Genomic DNA, 17,937 nt, shown 5'->3' on the forward strand with positions numbered 1-17,937 from the left:
TAGCCTGGCCCAGGGACAGGATTAGCCCAGGTCACACCAGTTACTGAGCTGAGCCTTCATTTAAGGAGCAGGAAGGGAGGGAGAGATGGGGCAGGATCCTTCAGCTCTTGGAAGATGTAATGTTATTCCAGGGTAACCCTCCCTGTGCAGCAGGGAGAGGATTTCAGATAAACCCAGACTGGTTCCCCACCTCCCTCCCCACTATAGTGTCAGGATGAATCTCCTTGTATTCATGGCCACACTGGAGGTGAGCACAGACAGACAAGCATTGTTACCGTGTTTGTTACCAGGATTGGAGATAAGACTTTTTTTTTAACTGTAAAAGTTCTTTTATTTTTATTTTTAAATTAACTTATTTATATATATTTTACATCATTGTTTCTTTTTAAACAATGTTTGTTTTTTCTCCTCAGGTGTAGTCCCCATAGAAGTTCCTCCACCAATGCAGCCGTGCACCATGCCCACAGCCCCCTGTGCGCCTCCCTCCCTCCTTCCCATCCCTCTCCCTCAGGCTCCCGCGGGATGTCTCTGGTTTATAATTGTCTGTTTTTTTGTTTTGCTTTGTTGTGCTTTATACTGTTATTATTTTCCCCCTACATCTTATCTGTTTCCCCTGTATTCCTCCTATATGTGAAACCATCTGTTGTTTTTCTTTTTCCTTCTGACTTATTTCACTGAGCATAATTCCTTCTAGCTCCTTCCACGTTGCTGCAAATGGGATGCGTTTGTCTTTTTTCATCACTGAGTAATATTCTATTGTTTAAATATACCAAAACCTTTTGACTCATTTGTTGATTTGGGGCATTGGGTTTGTTTCCATATCTTGGCTACTGTAAATATTGCTGAAATAAACATAGCAGTGCAGTTTTCCTTCTGAATTAGTGTTTTTGTGTCCTTTGAGTAGATTTCTAGGAATGGAATTGCTGGATCATTAGGTAGATCCATTTGTAGTAATTTGAGGGTCCTCCTCACAGCTCTGAATAGTGGTTGGACCAGTTTGCATTCCCACCAGCCATGCAGGAGAGTTCCTTTTTCTCCACATTCTCTCCAGCATTTGATGTTTCTGTTTTTTTCATTTTTAATGTGGGCATTCTCACTGGACTGAAGTGTACCCCATCTTCTTGATCCATTCAAGATCCCTTGATTTAAAATATAATGAGAAACTACTTCATACCTGTGAGAATGGCCCATATCAAAAAGACCAGACCTAACAAGAGCTGGTAGGACATGGAGACAAGGGACAGTCCTGCACTATTTTGGGGAATATAGACTGGCTCATCCCTGATGGGAAACAGTATGCAGGTTTCTTAGAAAATTAACTGAGCATCTGCCATAGGACCCAGCAGTCCCATTCCAAGGTATCTACCCTGCCTCAGACGGCCCATGAGAAGTTCTCAGCTATGAACTGGATTTGAAGTCTAAATGAATTAGCAGCAGGGGGAGGCTGGGGAGAACCCTCTAGAGCGGCCCTGCCTCTCACTCTCCCAGCCTGAGCTCTTATTAAAGATATGAACAAAGGGATAAGGAAACAGCGTGCATTTGTGTTTATGCTTATACACATGAATAAGTTACTGCTGGAACAAGTTTTTCTAATTAGTAGGGATCATGCACACAAGTCAGCATGTCCTCAGGGAACAGGAGTTCATTTGGGGAAGAAGTTCTGTTTGCAGAATTTCTAACCTCCTGGCACCTCCTGTGCAGAGTAAGCAGGTGCTCTCAGGGACTCCAGCTTCCCTTAGGGCAGCAGGTGCCAGCACACCCGCAGAGGATGTTACACTACTTCAAAGGAAACCTGTACCCCCCGCCCCCCATCACTGCAACACTATAGTAGCTGAGCTGTGTAAGGGGTTGTACATAGATAATAGAATACTACTCATCAAGAAACATAAACTCATGCCATTTGGGGCAACATGGATGGAGCTAATTGAAATAAGCCTAACGGAGAAAGACAAATGTATCACTTAGATATGGATATAGAGAAATTAAATAAAGGGCTAGATTAAGTCAAACTTAAAAGCTATCCTTGAGTCTCCCAGGTGGTACCTGACTGCTGACTGGGGCTGTGGACCAGCCCAGGCTTCTTGGCTCAGCAGTGCTGGGTGGACTGACCCTCTGTAGTTTGGCATCAAACTCATTTGACGACAAAGCCTGACTCCCGCTGACTGAGTCCCCCATAGTGTCTTGTAGCACCTGTACCACCACTGGGTCCCCAGTCTCTGCTGTTTGCTGGGTCTGAGATGGATCTTATACCTGATGCTGCAGGGTATTCTTTTGTTCGTTTTTTTAAGATTTATTTATTTATTTATTTATTTATTTATTTATATAAGATCTGGGGTGTAGGCCAGAGGTGCAGAGGGTGAGAGGATTCACCAGAGACAGTGTGGGGAGCAGAACAGGCCGATCCACTGAAATCCACTGCTGAGGGGAGCGGTGGGTGAGACAGAAGAGTTCTGCTCTGCCATGCCTGGCAGGGGGTCAAACTCAGTCCCACACAGTGATAACACTGATACTTAACCCTGATGCCACAGGGAGGCCCAGTTTTTAATTTATTTTTTACATCTTTTGATATTATTTAAAATAACAGAAGGGGGCCAGTTAGTGCTCCTGCTTCTCTGCTTTCATAATATACACACTCCATCCTGCCAGGGGCTCAGGTTGGGTTTACACGTGTGTTTGTCACCTTTGCTCAGTGTCCATCTCACCTGACAGTGCAAGCTCCACATCTCCAGGGTCCTCTCTCTGCTCTCCATTGTGTCTGCAGGGGAGGCAGCTTAGGGAGGCAGAAGCCAGCCAGGGAGAGGGATGTTGGGAAGTGATGAGGAGGCAAAGGCAGAGAACACTTGGGAGATGCTCCCTGGTTCCCTGAGAAAAGCATTTCTCAAAGTGTGGTTGTGGAATCCTTGAAGTCACCCAGAACTTGTCACAAGGTCCATGAGGTTAAAACTATTTTCAAAACATCGCTTAGACACCATTTGTCTTTTCACTATTTTGACATTTGCTGAGGTAAAACTTAGTAAAAATGGAGCTTATATTACTAACTGTAGTAGTAGTTATTCTTCACCACTTCTTACCTCAGAAACACAACTCCAAGCCAGTTTCATTTCAAAGTGTCTTGGCTGAAACATTGAAAATTATCTTCATTATTTTATTATCCTCAAATGCACATTTTACAGCACCTGATGTGATGACACGCAAGTGCACACAGAGCACTTCTGCTGCGTTCTCAACTACCATGTGCCAAGGAACATATTTGCAATACCATCTTCACATGAAGGGCTGAATGACAAAAACTGTGGCTATTTGATTTGGTTAATTAGCAGACATCGTCCTGAAAATGAGTGTGTGCTCCTTTAAGAAAATCAACTGACAAATGATAACTGACAGTAACTTCGCCTTGACAAAATGTAAGTGCTCAGAAAAAAACAGAATACGGAAAATTGTGTCCCATCACTAACTTGACAATTTCCAGTACTACTTTTACTTTTGGGATTTGTGGTGAAAAATAAAATGACTTTTTAAAAATAATTTGATTCCAGTGTAAAGAACACTGAAGAGCTTTATAACTTAGTGAAACAATATATTACTTAAAAAAAATCACACATTAGGGCCTCCCCTGATGGCACAGAGGTTGAGTGCTGGGCTGCGAAGCTGCCCACAGCCTCTGCAGCACTGGTTCATCCCCCGCCGCCACCGAGGGTCCTACATGGTGCGCAGACCTCTCCTGCCACCCACTGCTCCCCTCAGCAGTGTATTTCGTCAGTCTGCCTGCTCTGCTCCCCTCCTGTGCTTCTGACTGTACTCAGTGCTTGTGTAAATAAATAAATAAATCTTTAAAAATAAAATCACACAATAGCACAAGACCCCATTAATATGCAAGAGAGGACTATGGAAATGTAATAGAATAAGAAATACTCAGTGATATTGTTTGAGGTTTGACTTTGCAAGTAACCTTCGAGAAAATACCACCTATATAGTTTTAATTTAGTATCAAAGTGGAATATTCATAATTATGTGAATACTACTCCAACATATTTGTGTGAGGCTGTATACATTTTTCATAGACTTCAACCAGAACCACAGACTAAACGCAGAAGGAAGGCCTCCCTGGTGACGCAAGGGGTTAATCACCGCGCTGTGAAGCAATCCGCAGCTTCTGCAGCACAGAGTTCGATCCCAGGCCAGCCAGGGAGCAACCAACATGGCTCAGCAGACCTCTCCTGACTTTCCTGCTGCTCCCCTTATCAGTATATATCAGTCAGTCCGCCTGTTCTGTTCCCCACTCTGTCTCTGGTGAATCCTCTCATGCCCTGCATCTCTGCTCTGTACCCCAGCTCTTGTATGCATAAATAAAAATAAAATCTTTAAAAAAAAAATGAAGAAACATGAAAATCCAACCGTCTTCTAATGAGACAGACAAGAAAGACAATTGCAAAAATAAAAAATGTAAAATATCCACTCTTCTCATTGCCCTGATTATTTTCAGAAACAAGTTATTTTTCTTTTTTTTTTAAAGATTTATTTATTTATTTATTTATTTATAAAAGCACTGGGTACAGTCAGAAGCGCAGGAGGGTGAGAGAATTCACCAGAGACAGAGCGGGGAGCAGAACAGGCAGAGTGACTAAGTACACTGAAGGGAGCAGCGGGCGGCAGGAGAGGTCTGCGCGCCATGCGGGACCCGCCTCTTGTGGCCTGGGAACAGCCAGGGATCTAACAGGTGCTGCAGAAACTGCGGGCAGTTTCGCAACCCAAAGCTCAACCGCTGCGCCACCGGGGAGGCCCAAGTTATTTTTCTTAAGAACATTTCTATTGGGCCTCCCCGGTGGCGCAGCGGTTGAGCACTGGGTTGCGAAGTTGCGCGCAGCTTCTGCAGCACCGGTTCGATCCCCGGCTGCTCCCCGGCCACCTGAGGAGGGTCCCACATGGCACGCAGACCTCTCCTGCCGCCCGCTGCTCCCCTTAGCAGTGTACTTCAGTCTGCCTGCTCTGCTCCCTGCTCTGGCTCTGGTGAATTCTCTCACCCTCCCGCGCTTCTGACTGTACCCAGTGCTTGTATAAATAAATAAATAAATCTTAAAAAAAAAAGAACACTTCTATTAACATGCATTGGATTATTACTATTATTCTAAATAAATAGCTACATGATTAAACTCAGCTTTATTCCAAGTGTGGTAAATATGGGGAGCGATACCTCCTAAACAAGATTACACTTGGCGTCCTCCCTAATTTGTGAGACTGGATGCAGATCCCGGAAGGAAAATGACTGAGAATCGCAGACCCAGCGCTTGGGTCATGGAGACAGGGTGAGGAAGCTTTGGGTGAGGAAATGAGGGGGCAGAGCAAAGCTCCAGGACCCTTAGTCTGGTTCTCATAGTTCCAGGCCCCAGGGCTGTGTCTGTTAGGGGGAAAAGGATGCCCTAAAGCTAATTCCATACAGGCTTTGTGGACTCCACCCCCCACTCCAAATCCCATCACCACCAAAGGGAAGGTGGCTGGGACCTGAGGGTGGGGTTAAGCAGCCAGGTTGGTATAAAGCTAGACACATGGGCTTTGGAGGGGATCCCCATTTTGGCGCTCCGCCAGCTCGCAGCGTCCAGCCAGCTCTGAGAGTGCCTTTGGGTTTCCAGGTCGGCGGATCGGGTAGGACACATTAAAGACTTTATTTCCCTATTTTCTCCCTGAGTTGTACATTTCCTTAATTCCCTTTCCCTTGTAAATAAACCTTTTATTAACCTTTTGTGTGTGCCTGTAGTGGAGTATTAATAAGTCCCTTTTAAGCGCCCGGGTGAGGACCCACAACCAGGCAACCCGTTTTATATCGGGGCTGCCCTGTAACATGTCTAGGGCAGGAAGGTTACTGTTGGGGATACCCCACTGCCCCCTTAGCCTCACTTCTGTCTCCACCACCTGTGCTGGGCCCTGGACACTTGTGACTCCTCCCCAGTTCTCAGTCCCCAGTGCCTGGAGGTTCCCAGAGAACCAGTCAGCATCACTGCCTGCCCAGGTAAGTCTCCACCCACCAGCCTAGAGTCAGAGGCTCCCCAGACCCCAGCAGTGCTGGTCATGGGGCCCTCAACCCTCCTCCTGCTGCTTCTCTCCAGGGCTCTGGCCCAGACAGACACCTGGGCTGGTGAGAGCAGGGTGGAGGGAAAAGGCTTCTGCAGCGGAAACTGCTGCCTTAGGCCCCTCTGTCACCCCGTGGTGCCCCTCAGTCCTGGTCCCTTTCTGACCCCCCACCCTGCCTCCTCCTTTTGTGCCCCTGAGTCTTGCCCCTTCTGGACCCGCTGCCCATTTTCAGTCTCTGGAGCTCCCTCCCTCCTTGACACTTTTGATACCGGAATTGTCAGGCCTAGTCTCCCAGCCAGGAATGGATCCCAGGCTGCAGGGCAGCGCTGAGTCCCAGCCACCAGATCACCACGGGTTGGTGTCTCAGGAAGCCGCAGCAGGAACTTTGCAGACGCTCAGGCAAGCAAGCGAGAAGAGGCAGGTTTGTTTAGAGAAAGAAAAAGTTTATTGAGGAGAAAAAGAGCAGAAATAAAGTGAGACTCCCAGGCCAGGAAACCAGGCTGGGAGGGGCAAGGAAGCCAAAGTGAAGTCCTGTCTCAGGGAATATAGACCTTCTTTCCCTCATTATTCTAAAGCTCCACCAGTCTCTCTGTGATTGGTTAGTTCTCGGCTGTCTCACTTAATTTGCTACTGAGTGGGGGATCTTCACATCCCTTATCTAACAGCTTTCTCTTTCCCCATTTGTTGCATCTTTATGGCCCAGTCCTCTGGATGGGCATCCCTGCATTGAAGTTAAACAGCTGCCCTTCTAAGGTGTCCATAAATTAAACCACTCTCCATTTCTCCAATCTCCGCCTCCCTTTACCACCTGAAGGAAACCAGGACCAGCATTAACAATGTTGTCCTTGGTCCTGAGATGTTTGTTTTCCCTAGTGGAATTGGTTATACTCCTCTTGCTGCCCTTATCTCTGAAGCCTTCCTCAATTCTCCGAGGTCCCCTCCTGCAGTGTCCCCCTGTGTCTTACTTTCTTCCCCTGCCCCACCTCCCTGGGACTCAGGACCTGCTCCGGGAGGAGGGTCCACCCGGCTTTCACCCCTCCCCGAGACTCCCGCTCTCTGAGGCTTTTAGAAACCGCTGTGTCCCGCCTGGCCTTGGGGAGCCCCGGTGCATCGCGGGGGCCACGTGGACGACACGCATTTCGGGGGTTCGACAGCGACTCCCGGGCCAGAGCGCGGAGCCGCGGGCGGGGCGGGAGGGTCGGGCGAGACGCGGCTCCGCAGACACTCGGCGCGGAGGCTCCAAGCGCTCCTGGAGGCCCCGCGCGGCCGCCGCAGCCAGAGCCGGGCCGGGGAGCAGCGCGGGCCGGGGCGGGTCACCGCTCCCGCCCCACCCCCCGCCCCGAGTCTCGGGGCCCCGTGACCCCCGAGGCCGTGGCCCCTGCCAGGCCCCTTGACCAGGGAGGAGCCCGCGGGACTTTCACCCGCGAGATTTTATTTAAGTTTACATTATTCTGCGCTGGAAGTAGGGTGCGGGTGGGGTGACCAGGGGACTGAAGGGCGGGCTCAGGGTCTCCCACGATCCAGAGGACTCTGGGCTGCGCCGCGGGGCCCGACGGCGCCTCCCCCGCGGGCACGACCAGCTCCCCACGACGGCGCCGGGGACGCGCCCTGGGCGGGGACCTGCGCGCCTGGACCCGGCGGGCCCGCGGCTCAGCTCCCCGGCGCGAGGGGGAGGGGGAAGGTCGGGCAGAGCAGGACGGGAGCAGCCTGGGGGGCGGGTGCGTGGAGGGGCCCCCAGACTCCTGGGGATGGGGAAGGAGGCGCCGCAGCTCAGAGGTGAGAGGGCTGCGGGGCCTTTGATCTCCCTGAGGCGCGCACCCCGCAGGGAAATGGAATCAGGGTGAGGAAGCGCCCCCTTCTGGCCAGAGAGGGAGCTGTCGGCCACGTTTTCCAGCTCTGGGATGGAGACTGGCCCAGAGGCTCCTACTTTTTCTGAAGGACAGTTAAGGAATCCAGTTTCTCCTGAGAAAGAGGGGAGACCACCCCTGAAATCACCCTTCGCAGGATCTTTTTGACCAGCAGCCATCGTAGGAACAGAGTTTCTCTCTCGAGATCTTGTTTTTTGGTCAGAGAGCATTTTTGGAGATCTCACTCCTGCCTGTCTGTGTCATCACCCTCCACCCAAGTCAGCAACAAAATGCTCAGAGACCTGCATCCCTCCCTGGGCTCTCACCTGCTATCCCAGACTCCCAGACCAGGCTGGTTTCTGGGATTTGTGCTCCTCCCTCCAAGCACACTGTTCTGTCCACTGCAGGATGGTCACATGAGGCTGCTTCAGTGTCCATGGAGGAAACACAAAGCATGAAATTTCCGATTCTTCCTACTGAGGCCCCCAATCGCCATATGTGACCCATCACCCCATCTCTGAGCATGAGGTCACCCTGAGGTGCTGGGCCCTGGGCTTCTACCCTGCGGACATCACCCTGATCTGGCAGCGAGATGGGGAGGACCTGGCCCAGGAAACGAAGCTGGTGAACACCAGGCCCAGGGGCGGAGGGGGGATGGAAACTTCCAGAAGTGGGCAGCTATAGAGGTGCCTTCTGGAGAGGAGAAGAGATACACGTGCCATGTGCAGCATGAGGGGCTGATTGCACCCCGAGTCCTGAGATGGGGTATTGAGGGGGATGTGGGCACAGAGGCTGACTCAGGTGTATCAGAAGCCCTTCTCAAGACCTTCAGAAGATCAGACTGAGGCCTCAGGTTCAGGGTCTGACCTTCCCTTCCCTTCCAGTGCCACCTCCTCAGTTCTCCATCCTTGCTGTGGTCCTCATTTCCGGCTCTGTTTTCTTTGTTGGTGTGCTCATTGGACACAAGGTGGCTTCATGTGTGAGGGGGTAGAAGAAGCGCTCAGGTAGGGAAGGGAGTGGGGGATCTTGTCCACTGGGGGCTTTCATGTCCCAGGGAGAACTTGCCCTGCCTGGTTAATGGGAAGTACCATCCACACACACGGGTGTTGCCCAGAGGGCATTTGGTCCAGTCCCACTCACCTCCTTTCTTCATTTTTCCCAGTCCTGACCTGGGTCTTTACTCACAGTTCTGGAAACTTCCCTGTTCTGCAGGATTAAAAGATTCCATTAGGTCTTCTGACCTGGCTGCTCCCTGGTCTCACATGATGCTTCTTCCCATGGGAGGACAAGGGGGAAACTACACTCAGGTTGCAAGTAAGTGTGTTCAAGGGTTGGATCCCTGAGCCCCTGGGGACAATGAAGATGGAGCCCATGGGGGAGTCACTCTCATCAGTTCCTCCTGTGGTCTCAACTCTGACCAAGTTTTGTTGTGTTTTCCCCCAAGCAGCCACAGTCCCAGTGCTCTGAAGTGTATCCCTATAGGTGAGACCCTTGAGGCCTGCCGTGGGGGTGGGGTTTGAGGCAGAGAGCCTGGGTCTAGGTGATGGGGATGCTTTCAGGAAGACATCTTGAGAATGCAGTGGACCATTATATTGTTAAAACTCAGGTAATTCACCTGAATTTCTTCACGATTTTTTTTTTCACAGTGAGAGACAGCCTTGTGTTGGCCTGAGTGTTACAGGATTTCTTTTTGCTCACATTTTCTGGCTTTATGATCTCCTGGTTTAAACCTTCACACCTGCGAGAACGGCCCATATCCAAAAGACCAGAAACTCAAGTGCTGGCAAGGATGTGGAAAAAAGGGGACAGTCCTGCATTGTTTTTGGATAAAGACTGAGCCAGCCCTTCTGGAAACAGTATTGAGGTTTCTTAAAAGAGTAAATGTGGTTCTGCCATTGGACCCAGCAATTCTACACTGAGGATCTCCTCACAGAGGATAAACGCTCTCCTGTGAAGGGACCTGCACTCCCGTCACCACTGCAGCACTATTTACAGTAGCCAAGCTATGGACACCACCCGAATGCCCCAGACAGGTGACAAATGAAGAAGAAGCTGGGATTACACGTATACATATATGTACATATACAGGTGACTCCAAAGGAGATGAATGTTGGGGACTGGGGAAGGGAACTGTCAGGGATGAAGATGCCACCACATCCTAGCAGAGGCCAGGGCGGAGGGAGGGGTCCTGTCCAGCTCCTCACACCTCAAGCCAACCATGAGATATTTCTAAATCTCCTCCTCTTCTTCAGGTCCAATGCTTTTTAAGTCCTGCTTAGAAGCTGCTTCTTCACAAAACCGAATTTAATGAGATGTTGTATTGATGCTCTTTACTCTGTGAGATTGAATTCATTTATTCTGGGGCTTGATGTTAATTGTTTTTACATCATCTTGTGTTGTGCATCCTGACATTGTTGTTACACACACACACACACACACACACACACACACACTCCCATCTCCTTGGAAACCAGATCCTCACTCAGCACTGGGGTTACTCTGACCCTCTGTCTCTGGTCCCCTCAGAGCCGCCCTCTCTGCAGTGTCTCTACTCAGCGGGGTCTGAGCAGCCCCAGGAGTCCCTGCACCTCCTGCCTCTGTCCTTGTGGGAAACCAGCCCCTCACCCTGCATGACAGTGAGGAGGCGAAGGCAAAGTCCTGAGATCAGTGATGGATGGAGGAGACAATTTACTTTATTCTTTTCTTCTCTCCCCATTGTATTATTCAATTGAGGTAACACTGGTTTACACACTGTATGTGTTCAGAGGCCCAGGGTTACACCTCTTCAGATGTTTGTTACCGCATCACACCCACCCTAAGGGCACCCACAGTCTTCACTACAGTCCATTGGGCTCTTTTCCTACTTTGTTTCCTACTCTTACCCCCAGCCCATAGCTTCAATTCTGCAGTCATATATATAGACTATGTTTTGGTTTAGTCTGTCCCTGTTTTGTTTCTTTATATTCCAAATATGAATGAAATCATCCAGTATTTAACTTTCTCCTTCAAACTTATTTCACATAGCATAATTCCATCCACATCTACCCACGTTGTTGCAAATTCAATATTTCAACTTTTTCACAGCCGAATAGTATTCCATTGTATATATAGCTTGTGTTCTTTATCCCCTCATCTGCCATTGGGCATTTAGGTTGTCTCCATAGCTTGGTTATGGTAGACAGCGCTGCAGTGACCATAGGAGGTGCATATTCCTTGGAATTAGTGTTTTTACCTTCTTTGGATAAATACCAAGGAATGGGATGCTTGACCATGGGACAGGTCTATTTTGAGGAACCTTAATGTTTTTTTCCATAGGGGCAGGACCAATGTGCTATCCATAGAAAAGAGAGGTTCCACGTTACCGCCCTGCCCAAGGAAATACAGAGCTGAGCAGGGATGAGAATCTAAGGAAGAGGAAGAAGACGTGGAGTAAGATGAGGAAAGAAGACTGGAGGAGGCGCATGGAGAAGAGAGACATGTGAAGAAGAAGCCAGGCTTCCTCCTTAGACTTGGACTTGTTCCAGGGAGTTGGGGACATGGAAAGAGACACGTGAAAGAGACACATGAAAGAGACAAAGACATGGGTGAGGGACCCATGGGGAGGCTGACAATGGCAGCTGTTATCTTGATGTGGATTTTGATTTTGCTCTTATCCTTCCAGACTTTCCTGACCCCTCCTGCACCTTTCCCATGGGTCTCTACCAGTAGGTGCCTTAGATTTGTGGCAGGCCTTCAGGCCTCAGCTGGGCGTTTACCCATGAGGGGTGGGTGACTTTGGGTGCTTCACGTGGGAAATTTTCTAACTATATTCTTTCTCTTTTCTCTCTCTATTGCACACTGATTCTCTATTATATACTAACTGTATTAAAGTTCTCTTCTATTGAAGGCCTTATGCTTTAGAGTATGTTTTGTCTTTACAGCTGATGGGCAATCCCACGTAGACTGTACAGTTTTGAGGGCCCACGGAACCCCTCATTCTGCCCACTACCAGGACCAGACATCATTCCCACCCACCATGTGCCAGAGTTCCTTTCCTCCACACCCTTCAATGGGTCATTCTCACAGATGTGAGGTGGTAACTCATTGTGGTTTTAATTGACATTTTCCTGACAGCACATGACAAACATTTATCCATGTACCTATTGGCCACATGTGTGTCTTCTTTAGAAAAGTACCTATTTAGCTCCTCTGTCCCTGTTTTGAGTTGTTTTCTTGGAGTTTTTTTTTTTTTTAAGATTTATTTATTTATTTATACAAGCATTGTGTACAGTCAGAAGCTCGGGAGGGTGAGAGAATTCACCAGAGCCAGAGCGGAGAGCAGAATAGGCAGAAGGACTGAAGTACACTGCTGAGGGGAGCAGCAGGCGGCAGGAGAGGTCTGCGCGCCATGTGGGACCCTCCTCCGGTGGCCGGGGAGCAGCCAGGGATTGAACCAGCGCTGCAGAGGCTGCTGGCAGCTTCGCAACCCAGCGCTCAACCTCTGCGCCACCGGGGAGCCCTGTTTTGGGGTTCTTTGTAGATTTTGGATATTATCTCCTTGTTGGATTGATGATGTACAAATAGTTTCTCCAATTCAATATTCTCTTTTCATTTTAACGATAGTTTCCTTCACTATGTAGAAGCTTTTTAGTCTGATGTGATTCCATTGGTTTCTACTGCTTTTGCTTCCTTGGAGCACAGAAGACACTATGGGCAGTGAAAATACTCTGCATGATATTCTCATGATGGACACAGGTCATCATACATTTGTCCAACACCCACAGAATGGACAACACCAGAGTGAACCCAAAGGGAAACCACGACTCACCAACTATGATGTCCAGATCCATCACTTATAACCCACGTGTCAGTCTGGTCTTAACACGTGATTTGAACATGATGTGTGAAGAGTTTTATAAGTTGAGGAATAAAGTGTAATTTAGTTTAGAAAGCATATTTCATGCTCAAAAAGGACATTTAAGTAACACTCAAGAATATGCATTAAGTCATTCCACTCCACCCCCAACACCCGTCAGCCAGTATCTGCTCAAATCCAGTTAGCAATTTATCTTTTCTCTTTATATACATTATACATATATATTTACCTGTATACATATGCATATACATACATGCATACATATACATACATATATACATACACACACACACACACACACACACATATATACATCTCCATGCTCCTGTCTGGGCAACAGTGTTTGTTTTCCCATCAGTAAAGGAGTTCAGGCCACAGAGATGGGGGAAACATTTGCAAATCATGAATCTGATAAAGGACTTTATCTAGAAATAATGCCCAAAACTCAATGATCAGAAAGAAATAACCCAATTTTAATAAAGACAAAAATAGTGTAATAAATGAACAGCACTTCATCTGTAGAAATGTACAAAACTTCCATACAAACAGCAACTATAGTCATAGGAAAGTAAAATTATGAACAAATGTTCAATATCACAATTAAGAACAGTGACAACCAGGAGAGACTGAAAATGCAAACTCTGCACAATACCAGGTGCTGTCCAGGGTGTGAACAATAGGAGCCTCATCACATTCATCATTTTTTTTAATTTTTTATTTATATAAGAGCTGGGGTACAGGCCAGAGTCACAGGAGGGTGAGAGGGTTCACCAGAGACAGAGCAGGAAGCAGAACAGGCAGACGGACTGAAAGTGGAGCAGGGGAGAGACAGGAGAGGTCTGCCTCACCATGTGGGATTCTCCCTGACTGGCTGGTAATCGAACTGGTGCTGCAGTGGCTGCGGACAGCTTCACAGAGATGCGCTCAACACGCTGCGCCACCGGGGAGGAGCCCTTATCACATTCATTTTAAAAGATGCTTTAGGGGCTGAGAGACACATCAGAGCCGTGGGCACTGTCACTGCCTGGTTGAGAACAAAATAGAACTTGGTCAGAGATGAGACCACAGGAGGGACTGATGAGGGTGACTCCCCCATGGGCTCCATCTACACTGTCCCCAGGGGCGCAGGGATCACACTGCTGATGCACACTTACCTGCAGCCTGAGTGTAGCTTCCTCCTTGCCCTTCTGTGGGAAGAAACATCATGTGAAACCAGGGAGCAGTCAGGTCAGAAGACCTAACGGAATCTTTTAATCCTGCAGAGCAGGGAAGATTCCAGAACTGTGAGTAAAGATCCAGGTCAGGACTGGGAGAAATGAAGAAAGCTGGTGAGGGGGGACTGGACCAAATGCCCTCTGGGCAACACCCATGTGTGTGGATAGTACTTCCCATTAACCAGTCAGGGCGGTTTTCCCTGGGACTTGAAAGCTCTCAGTGGACAAGATGCCCCCACTCCCTTCCCTACCTGAGCACTTCTTCCTCCACATCACAGCTGCAGTCACCGCAGCTCCAGTGAGCACAGCTCCAAGGAGAAACAGGCCAGCAATGATGGCCACGGTGGGGATGGAAAACTGAGAAGGGGGCACTGGAAGGGAAGGGAAGAGCATACCCTGAGCCCCAGACCTTATCCTGACCCTCTAAAGGACTCCAGAAGGACTCCTGATGGCCCTGAGACTAGCCTCAGTGCCCACATCCTCCTCCTTACCCCATATCAGGACCTGGGGCTCCAGCAGGCCTTCATGCTGCACGTGGCACGTGTACCTCTGCTCCTCTCCAGAAGGCACCACCACAGCCGCCCACTTCTGGAAGGTTCCGTCTCCCCCAGGCCTGGTCTCCACCAGCTCCATCTCCTGGGTCAGGTCCTCCCCATCTCGCTGCCAGGTCAGGGTGATGTCCGCAGGGTAGAAGCCCAGGGCCCAGCACCTCAGGGTGACCTCATACTCAGAGGTGGGATGGTGGGTCATGCGTGTCTTTGGGGGATCTGAGGTGGTAAACAGAAAATTCACTTTGTTTCCTTCATGGACACTGAAGAATCCTCATGAGACCATCCTCACAATGGACAAGACAACTGGTGTGGCAGGAAGAAGCATAAAATGTAAAAAATAGGCCAGTCTGGGGGCATTTGTGAGATTCTCCTATTCCTTAGAAAGTTCTAGAATGAGGAAGGAAACCCAGGTTAGGATGAAGCAGAGGGAGTGGAACACAGACGTTTTATTCCTGACCTGGGTGGAAGGTGAATGACACAGAAAAGCAGGAATCACATAACTGAAAATGTTCTCAGACCAGAAACAAGACTGAGAGAGAAACTCGTGGTTCTCAAACAGGCCCCTGGTCAAAAGGACCCGGTGACGTGTGGTGTCAGGGACTGTCTGTCTTTCTCAGGAGAGACGGGATCCCTTCACTGTCCTTCAGGAGAAGCCGGAGTCTCTGGGAGTCTCTCTAGTGCAGAACATGAAACCCAGGGGAGCCCCCCTCTCGGGACTAGAGAGAGGACTCATTTCCCGCAGTGACTCCAGGCAGGGGGGGACCGGGAGGCCTCCAGGCCCCTCTTACCCGTGCGCTGCAGAGTCTCCTTCCCGTACTCCAGGTATCTGCGCAGCCACCACAAGTACCAGTCCTCCAAATTGTTCCTGAATTTCTCTGCCTCACCCTGCGCCTCCCACTGGCGCTGGGTGATCTGAGCGGCTGTGTCCAGGGCGGTCCAGGAGCGCAGGTCCCCGTTCAGGGCCAGGTAATCCGCGCCATTGTAGGCAAACTGACTGTATGCGCGGAGGAGGCGCCCGTCGGGCCCCACGTCGCAGCCAGACATCCACTGGAAGGTGTGAGACCCTGTCCCTGCCCCGTGTCACCCCGTGGTCACCCCGCCCGCACCCCCTCCCGCCGGGAATAAACTAAACAGAATGAAATGGGGTGAAAGTCCTGCGGGCTGTTCCCGGGCAGGTTGCAGAGAAGCCTGGAGGGGGAGACCCTGAGCGACCCCCCGTCCGTGGGGATGGGGGTGCTGACCCGGCCCGGACCCGCGCCAGCTCACCGGTCTCGCTCTGGTTGTAGAGGCCGCGCAGGGCGTCCAGGTGCGCTCGCGACCACAGTGCGCTGTGCCTTGCGATCTGCGACCTCCAGTCCCACACCTCCTGCCCCAGCTGCCCCGCCCAGGGCGCCTGCGGCTCCACTCTCTGGCCTGGGGAGTCGCTGTCGAACAGCCCGAACTGCGTGTCGTCCACGTAGCCCACGATGATGCACCGGGACTCCCCGAGGCCGGGCCGGGACATCGCGGTGGAGAAAAACCTCACGGAGTGGGGGCCTGGGGGCGGGAGGGGAGACCCGGGCTATTCTTCTCCCCTTCGGGGGCTCGAGTCCCAGGGGGCGCCCACGAGACAGAAAGTGGGTGAAAGACGAGTGAGAGTGAAAAGAGGCTGCGGGACGAAAATGGCCGGGACTCGGGGGGCCAGAGGAGGCTGGGGTCTCGGGGGACGGAAAGGGGCCAGGACGGGGCGGGGTCGAGGTGGGGGGACAACTAGGGCGGCGGCGAGGTCGCGCCTTTCCCACGCCCGCCCACGCCCTCGCTCCCGCCTCTGGGAGCGCCCTGTCCCCTCCCGACCCGCACTCACCCGCCCGGGTCTCCCTCGGGGCCGCGGCCCCGCGAGCAGGAGCAGGAGGGCTGCGCCCCCCATCCCCCAGGACGAGCCCCCACCCGGGCTGGGGAGACGGAGTCCCGGCGGGCGGGTTAGGCCTGTGGAACTGGAGCCTCGGGGCTGCTGATTGGCTGCTCTGGAGACCTCCAGGCAATGGGGAGTGAGCCCTGGGGTGAGTCACCAGTATCCAGGAGGAGGACCCGCCCAGGCTGTGAGCCCAGAAGTGGAACCGAGGGGAGAGGGCGAATCCCCAGCAGTCACCTTCCAGCCCTGCACCCCGCGCTGGGGACTGAGACCCAGACAGCCACACCCCGAGACCTGGGACTTTGCCGCCCCCTCCTCTCCTGCTCCGAGACCTTTGTCACACCGTGTCCCTGAGTCCAGGCCCAGGGACTGGGTCCGCAAGTCTCAAACATTTTTCTTTCAGAAACTCTGTACAGTCTCACAAATTATTACGGATCCCATGTATAATATTGTTATGTGGGCTACAGCTTTAAATATTTACTTTACTAGAATAAAACCTTTTTAAAAGATGTTATTGCTTCTTTACTTTAGAATATAAATAACATGGGGCCTTCCTGGTGGCGCAAGGGGTTAAGCATCAGCACTATGAAGTGACCTGTAGCTGCAGCAGCACCAGTTCAATCCATGGCCAGGGAGCAACCCACTTGGCACAGCAGACCTCTCCTGCCTCACCTGCTGCTCCCCTCAGCGGTGTATTTCTGTAGATCTGCCTGTTCTGCTCTCCACTCTGTCTTTGGTGAATCCTCTCACCCACCACACCTCAGGCCTACACCCCAGTTCTTGTATGCATAAATAAATAAATCTTTTTTTAAAAAAGAATATTAATAGCCTATGGTATGCTAATGATGGAGTTTTTGGAGTCAGTGGGTTTGGAGTGTGGAGTCCTTGGGTTCACTCTGGGAAAGGTTTCACCAGGGTTCCTGTTTCAGCGACACACGAAGAATTCCCCAGGCGAGTTACTCCACAAGACAGAGACATTAGTTATATTTAAAAAACAGATTTACTAGACAAGGAACGGAAGAGTAAAAGACACTTGCATAGACACAAACGGGCAGGAAGAGCTGCCCCCCCCCCCCAGAGGGACAGATTTGCTGAGAGAGGCCTGCATGGCTACAGGTGGATGGCCTTGAGGAGAACTGCTTCCACTGAGGGAGGTCAGTGAAGAGAAGTGCAGGCATGATGCAAGTCATGGCCAGGCAGGAGGCTGCTGCCCTGCAGAGAAGAGAATTGGTGAAAAGATGCACCTGCATAGTCACAGGTGGGCAGAGGGATTGCTGCCCCCAGCCTGTGCAGAGACTGCACTGACATAGTCTTCTTTTTGGAAGGGGTCACTCCTTGTGAGCCTTCTGGTTAGTTGTTGATGTTGGATAACTATGCAGAATCTGAAAGGGACAGGAGAGTCTACAATGAACACAATCTCCATATCTTTACCCTTGGGCCTGTGCTCTAGACAGCAGTCTGATACCTGCTTGGATTTTCTGCTTTGTAATCTAGGCTTTGGAGCCTAAGGTTC

The 17,937-nt window shown here is 50.5% G+C and overlaps 1 protein-coding gene across 1 annotated transcript; it reads right to left on the reverse strand.

Moving 5' to 3' along the window:
- Nucleotides 1-13,190: 13,190 nt before the first annotated feature.
- On the reverse strand, nt 13,191-16,399 carry LOC119251240 (patr class I histocompatibility antigen, A-126 alpha chain-like). The gene is made up of 7 exons (XM_054698189.1): nt 16,377-16,399; nt 15,800-16,069; nt 15,322-15,603; nt 14,474-14,749; nt 14,234-14,353; nt 13,923-13,955; nt 13,191-13,792 (listed from the first exon to the last, which is right to left on the reverse strand). The coding sequence occupies exons 2-7, from the start codon at nt 16,035-16,037 to the stop codon at nt 13,749-13,751; spliced, it is 993 nt and encodes a 330-aa protein (XP_054554164.1). The 5' UTR covers nt 16,038-16,069; nt 16,377-16,399; the 3' UTR covers nt 13,191-13,748.
- Nucleotides 16,400-17,937: the final 1,538 nt, after the last annotated feature.

This window comes from Talpa occidentalis, unplaced genomic scaffold (assembly GCF_014898055.3).
Source record: "Talpa occidentalis isolate TD23 unplaced genomic scaffold, MPIMG_talOcc4v2.1 talOcc4.2, whole genome shotgun sequence".
Taxonomy (NCBI): Eukaryota; Metazoa; Chordata; class Mammalia; order Eulipotyphla; family Talpidae; genus Talpa; species Talpa occidentalis.